Below are 7011 nucleotides of genomic sequence, written 5' to 3'. Positions count from 1 at the left end.
ACTGCAACTCCCTTCTGTTCTGTCTTCCCCAAAGTACCTTCCATAAACTTCACCTGGTTCAGAATGCAGCAGACTTGGTCATTGCAAGAACCCAATCCACCCATCACATCATATCCTGTCCTGCAGCAGATCCACTGGCTCCCCGTCATCTACCGTCATCTACCGCATTCACTACAAAGCTCTGCTGTTCACCTACAACCATCCTTAACCTTGTGTCTCCCTACCTTTCTCACCTTCTACACATCAACATAGCAGTCCGTTCTCCTAGATTTCTCCACCTATTTCCCCGTCCCCTATGCGCGCCTTGGTACCATGGGGAGCCGAGCATTCAGCTGCACTGCCCTACATCTCTGGAACCCCCCACCCCCCTCAACCTCCCTAACTCTGATTTCATACAGTTGTTCAAATCCAAACTCACATCACATCTGTTTGAACCGGCATTCAAACTTTCACCTTTGATTAGTTTACATGTTTTGTTTTTTTCCCAGATTCCTTCAGAGTGGAAGTGAGATGAATGTTTCTGGACTTTGAGGGTCATGTTACCTACCTTTGTGAACCAGAGGAAGTCCTGCATGAGGGAGCTGCTGTAGGAGTCATCCACTTCCACAATGGGGATCTGGTCCTCAGCCGTCACCAGTAAACTGTCCTTATGATAGAAAACAGCGGCGAGGTACACCCCCCTGCACACAGGAAGGAGGATTTACAGGAGAACATGTGACCTGCAGCATCTTTAATCTGATTTATTACTCTACAAACCTTTTCAGTGTCTTCACAAACTTGTTGGAGGAATCAAAGAGGTGTTTGAGGCTTCTGGAGACAGACTGCTTCCTGCTGGGGTTCTGCAGCTTGGACGTGTCTGTAGACCATAAGACAGATAAATCATCAGCTCTGCTTCTGCCTAGTTCTAGGTGGACTCAGACCAAATCAGGACACCTGACAGGAGGTGTCTCTCTGATCGGGAAGGGTGTTCAGGTCTGACCAGGGTGTCATCTTGGCTTCCCGGTCAGACTCTCTTTCCCTCTGGTCCACCCCACTGATGCCAATCTATAGACAGTAGTGCTGCTTTGGATTGCAGCTAATTAGGGGCATATAATTATCTACATTATCTACATAATTACAGACATAATATTGCCTTCGATTACAGGAAGACCCCACAGAAGCAAATCTGTGGACACGTTAAAGGTTGAACTCAGCAGTTTAAAGTGGATTCAACAAACAATTCCACTATGAAAACATTAAGTCTACACAGTAAAACACTCCGTTCACATTACTATTTAGCTCCATTCCTCACAATACCACTTTCAACAGATTAGAAACACCTTTTTGGCTTTATTGCAGACATAAGGGACCATCATTATTTTCTTCTCCTGAATGGACATTACTATCTATTTAAGCTCTCTGATTTGTAAAATGTTTGACACAAAGCGACTTCATTATCATTTCTGAAGTCTCTACACAACATAGTAGCGATGGTAATGCAGGACTGAAACCGCTGACCATCAGGTCATGAGACAAGCGGCTCTGCCATCTGAGCCACTGCCTCCCCAGGAAAGCCTTATGACAGTCTACAATCTTAAAACCACTGCTGCCAGTCAGGGACAAATAGCACCATTGTAGAATAAAAAGGCATTTTCCCAATGAGCCAGTTCATATTGGCTACATTTTCATTTGTTTTTTGCTAAATAAAATGGACATTTCTAACATCTCAACAATTCACAATTGCTATTTACTGGTGTTTCCACTGAATGATGTTTAGTGCATATGCTGCAATTCTTGTCCAAGGAGCAAGATTTTACAAGAATTGTGCCATGTAGCATGTGGTTAGGTAAGCATGTAGTCTAGTAGCCATGTAGCTAACTCTGAAACACTACCTGGTTACATGGCTACATGGTCATCCACTTGCTGGAGAGGATTTTCCACAGCTTTACAAAGTCTGTCTCACTCATCTTTCCTAAATCTTTTTAAAGCTCTCCAGTTAGCTGTCAAGCCGGAGGTTATAGTTTTCTCTTTTCATCTTACCCTCCATCTCCCTAATAGTATAGGGGGTTATATATTACAAAGTAATGCTTTACAGTTATGTTTTACAGTAACAATATTACTTTTTTGGGTAGCAAAGTAAAGCCATGCATTCCACTTAAAATGTCAGAAACAAACTTACTTTAACAAACTCTGTAGTAATGCACATTCCTGTTCTACCCACCATACTGTGTTTGCCCTGTGTGAAGTTCTGATCTAAGTGCTAAGTGTCTGGACACGTTGCCATAGACATGTTGGATGTGAGTGAGGTAGCTGAGTGAGTGTGTCCACTTCTAGACTTCTAGAATAAAACAAGACAGTTTAGAACTTTTTTATTCCTCTAAAATTAATTTACTTGACTTTATTGATCAGTGGAAAACAACTCCTTTATGTGTTAAATCAGCTGAGTTTGATTGATCAGCTGCTGTCCAAATCATTATGCTCTTAGAGATCCAAAAACGCTGATGGCTACAAGATTATATTTTATACTGACTATAATTTCCTTTTGTGCGCTCTTGGAGGGGGTGCAGTTATTCAAGTAAAGCATTATTAGTGATAATTTACGCAAGAACACTTAATTGATGAGCTGTGGGGGACTTCAGACTTATGAACAATTTAGTAGCTCAGGGAGTTCTAGTAGCAGTATGTATCAGCATGGCACAAGCTCATCATATCTTCTTTATCCTGATATTAGTTGATGTTATACTGACACACTGCCGAAAGCAGTCTACACTGTGAATCTGTGTTTCCATTGTCAGTTTTTTATTTTATTATTTAGATTTGCGCAATTCTAGGAGTAATAGAAACACAGCTAGAGACTGAGCCCAGCAGGAGAGACTTTCTACCTGGCAAAATGTGTTCATTCATAAAAATGCTTGCATATGCAGCTGCACCACAAGAGCTGTTTCTACCGGGACCAACTTGGTACTCGCCTTCCCCAGGTGGATGGAGCTCAAGATTTTTTTAACAAACTGTCAAAAAGATGGATGGATGATGAATGGATGGATGGAGGGATGGATGGATGGAGGGATGGATGGATGATGAATGGATGGATGGATGAATGGAGGGATGGAGGGATGGATGGATGGATGATGAATGGATGGATGGATGAATGGAGGGATGGAGGGATGGATGGATGGAGGGATGGATGGATGATGAATGGATGGATGGATGAATGGAGGGATGGATGGATGAATGGAGGGAGGCATGGATGAATGGATGGAGGGATGGACGGATGGATGGATGGAGGGATGGACGGATGGATGGATGAATGGATGGATGGATGGATGGATGGATGGATGGATGATGGCAGAATTAGGTGCCCACTACAGACACTTGATGTCTCAAACACAGCCGGAAACATCCGGACTCACTTACCTCCGCAGCAATAGTGTGCGTGCGTGGCTCGGACCTGCTGCAGCAGACGCTCCATGGCCTCAATATGGCCCAGCCTCCTGGGGTCCCGGCTATCGCTGTCCTTCCAGTCTGGAACCAGAACCAAATATCTCAACAAACAGACACCTGTGGTGTAAATGTGGTGCTGAAGTCCAAGTCCAGGAGAAAAGTTCTGTACGTACTATTGGTGGAGCACACACACAAACACACACACACACACATTCTGTAGACAAACACATAAAGGACCACACGGCTCAAGACTGCAGCTCTGTGACAGAAGGGTGACGACAGAAACTGATGCTTTGATCTCAGAATCGGATGTAAATCTATATGTCAACACCAGTGTCCAACTGGACAGTTCACCAGCTCAGTCCTATGATGGCCTTTACTGTTCGATCTCATGCTTGTGTTGTTCTCACTCTCATATGTAAGTCGGTTTGGATAAAAGCGTCTGCTAAATGACTAGAATACAATGGGATAGAATTTATATCTAATGCTCGGAACAGGAAGAAAAAACATGTTTCAGCTCCACAGGCTGCAGTTAACAAACTAGTCCAGTACAAAGTTTGAATGTAGTCTGGCACCAGGACTGTAACTTGTCCAGTATCATGACTGGAACTGGTCTGGTACCAAGATTGTAACTACTTCTAAAATGTAGCTACAATCAGTACCAGGTACTAGGGGCCTCATTTATCAAACTGTGCGTAGCAACAATGACTACAGGTGGTGTACGTATGGAAAACAGGGAATGTGGTGCAAAAAAACTTCCCGATTTACAAAGCAATGTGCACGCACGTCCCACGCCTGTTTCTTCCATAAATCAGATCAACACTAAATGTTGCCACGTGAGGGAACATCTGGTCACGCCCACATGTTGGCCATAAAAGGTCAGGCAGACGCCCTGATAAATATTAATCCATCTCATTTCCATGACGGTTCTGCAGGAAAAAATGGAAAATGAGGAAGAAATTCTAACAGATAAAGCTGTAAAATGTAAAAGTATTTTATCTGGTGGAGACGGGATGGACATCACCACCACCAGAAAGACAGAGGAGGTCAGCGTCTCATCAGACCACCGGACTTATCCAGAAAGGACAAATAAAGTGGTCAGACAGTAAAATGTAGGGAGAAAGTGCATCTTGGTCCACAGGAGGAGGAAGGGGGGCCGCTGCCCACTCCCACAGATTAGAAGCTGGCGGGAAAATGAAGGAATCCAGAGATACGCTGGAACAAAATGCTCCAGATGATGCTGGAAGTGCTTCATTCCTTTGTTTCAGATTATAAAATGAACGGACATAAATGAGACGTCTCTGACTCCTGTTTATTTACTGGGAACATACTGGTGTTCCTGTGTGTCCCAGCTGGGTTGCAGCGCTGCAGATGTGGTCGGAGAGTGCAGTGGTTCCACCTTGTCCCCCCAGCAGGCGTGTCCTGGCAGAGGAGGAGGTGCAGGAGACGGAGACATGAAGACAGAAATGAGACTAAACTTGTGAATAAATGAGAATTGTCCACCTCTGATATGTTGCATCACTTCTAGACGTTTGGCAGCAGTTTGGTTCCAACAGTGTGAGCGGGGCGGCGGCAAGAGGCGGGGACCCTGTCGGTCCGATCCCCGGCTGCAGAAGCTGGCTCTAGGGACGTGGAACGTCACCTCTCTGGTGGGGAAGGAGCCTGAGCTTGTGCGCGAGGTTGAGCGGTTCCGACTAGATATAGTTGGACTCACCTCGACGCATGGCTTGGGCTCTGGAACCAGAACCCTCGAGAGGGGCTGGACCTTCTTCCACTCTGGAGTTGCTCATGGTGAGAGGCGCCGAGCAGGTGTGGGCATTCTCATCAGCCCCCAGCTTGGTGCCTGCACGTTGGGGTTTACCCCGGTGGATGAAAGGGTAGTTTCCCTCCGCCTTCGGGTGGGGGCCCTTGGAGGGAGTGCTGGAGGGTGCTCCTTCTGGGGACTCCATTGTTCTGCTGGGGGACTTCAATGCTCACGTGGGCAATGACAGTGAGACCTGGAATGGAGGGATTGGGAGGCTCTGAACCCAAATGGTGTTTTGTTATTGGACTTCTGTGCTCGTCATGGATTGTCCATAACGAACACCATGTTCCAACATTAGAGTGTCCATATGTACACCTGGCATCAGGATTCCCTGGGCCGCAGTTCAATGATGGATTTTGTAGTCGTATCGTCGGACCTGCGGCCACATGCCTTGGACACTCGGGTGAAGAGGGGGGCGGAGCTTCAACTGATCACCACCTGGTGGTGAGTTGGCTCAGATGGTGGGGGAGGAAGCCGGTCAGATCTGGCAGGCCCAAACGTGTTGTGAGGGTCTGCTGGGAACATCTGGCTGAGTCCCCCGTCAGAGCGAGCATCAACTCCCACCTTCAGCAGAGCTTCAACCATGTCCCGAGTGAGGCGGGGGACATTGAGTCTGAATGGACTGTGTTCCGTGCCTCTATTGCTGAGGCGGCCAGCCGGAGCTGTGGCTGTAAGGTCGTTGGTGCCTGTCGTGGCGGTAATCCCAGGACTCGTTGGTGGACACCAGCAGTGAGGGATGCCGTCAAGCTGAAGAAGGAGTCCTATCGGGCCTTCTTGGCCTGTGGGACTCTGGAGGCAGCTGATGGGTACCGGTGGGCTAAGCGGCATGCGGCTTCGGCTGTCACCAAGGCAAAAACTCGGGCATGGGAGGAGTTCTGCGAGGCCATGGAGAAAGACTTCTGGACGGTTTTGAGGCGATTCTGGTCCACCATCCAGCAGCTCAGGAGGGGGAAGCAGTGCTCCATCAACACTGTGTACAGTGGAGATGGGGAGCTGCTGACCTCAACTTGGGACGTTGTGGGTCGATGGAAGAAATACTTCGAAGACCTCCTCAATACTACCAACACGTCTTCCAATGAGGAAGCAGAGCTGGTGGACTCAGGGGTGGACTCTCCTATCTCTGGGGCTGAAGTCGCTGAGGTGGTCAAAAAGCTCCTTGGTGGCAAGGCCCCGGGGGTGGATGAGATCCGCCCGGAGTTCCTTAAGGCTCTGGATGCTGTGGGGCTGTCCTGGCTGACACGCCTCTGCATCATCGCGTGGACATCGGGGACAGTACCGCTGGACTGGCAGACCGGGGTGGTGGTCCCCCTTTTTAAGAAGGGGGACCGGAGGGTGTGTTCCAATTACAGGGGAATCACACTCCTCAGCCTCCCTGGTAAGGTCTATTCAGGGGTCCTGGAGAGGAGGGTCCGCTGGATAGTCGAATCCCGGATTGAGGAGGAGCAGTGTGGTTTTCGTCCTGGTCGCGGAACAGTGGACCAGCTCTATACCCTCTTTGGGGTCCTGGAGGGGGCATGGGAGTTTGCCCAACCAGGGGCCTCATCTGGTCAGGTCCACATGTGCTTTGTGGACCTGGAGAAGGCGTTCCACCGTGTCCCTGGGGGGCTCCTGTGGGGGGGTACTCTGGGAGTATGGGGTACCGGACCCCCTTGTGCGAGCTGTCCGGTCCCTGTACGACAGGTGTCAGAGCTTGGTCCACATTGCCTGTAGTAAGTCGGATTTGTTTCCGGTGAGGGTTGGACTCCGCCAAGGCTGTCCTTTATCACCGATTCTGTTCATAACTTATG

At 48.2% G+C, this 7011-nt stretch overlaps 1 protein-coding gene across 1 annotated transcript in view; it reads right to left on the bottom strand.

Annotated features, from left to right (window-relative positions):
* Nucleotides 1-264: 264 nt before the first annotated feature.
* Nucleotides 265-7011, bottom strand: part of LOC306771505 (ankyrin repeat and fibronectin type-III domain-containing protein 1-like) — a gene marked incomplete at both ends in the record, with an annotated part of 55289 nt that continues 48542 nt past the window's right edge. Inside the window, 4 exons of the mRNA XM_079260671.1 lie at nucleotides 265-303; nucleotides 548-680; nucleotides 757-856; nucleotides 3394-3501. Of these exons, the coding sequence (XP_079116797.1) occupies nucleotides 265-303; nucleotides 548-680; nucleotides 757-856; nucleotides 3394-3501 (380 nt within the window). The remainder of the gene's footprint in view (nucleotides 304-547; nucleotides 681-756; nucleotides 857-3393; nucleotides 3502-7011) is intronic.

This window comes from Telmatherina bonti, assembly GCF_933228915.1.
Source record: "Telmatherina bonti genome assembly, chromosome: 21".
In the NCBI taxonomy this organism is placed as follows: domain Eukaryota; kingdom Metazoa; phylum Chordata; class Actinopteri; order Atheriniformes; family Telmatherinidae; genus Telmatherina; species Telmatherina bonti.
Note: the sequence above shows the minus strand (reverse complement) of the source record. Positions and strands in the feature narration are given on the sequence as shown.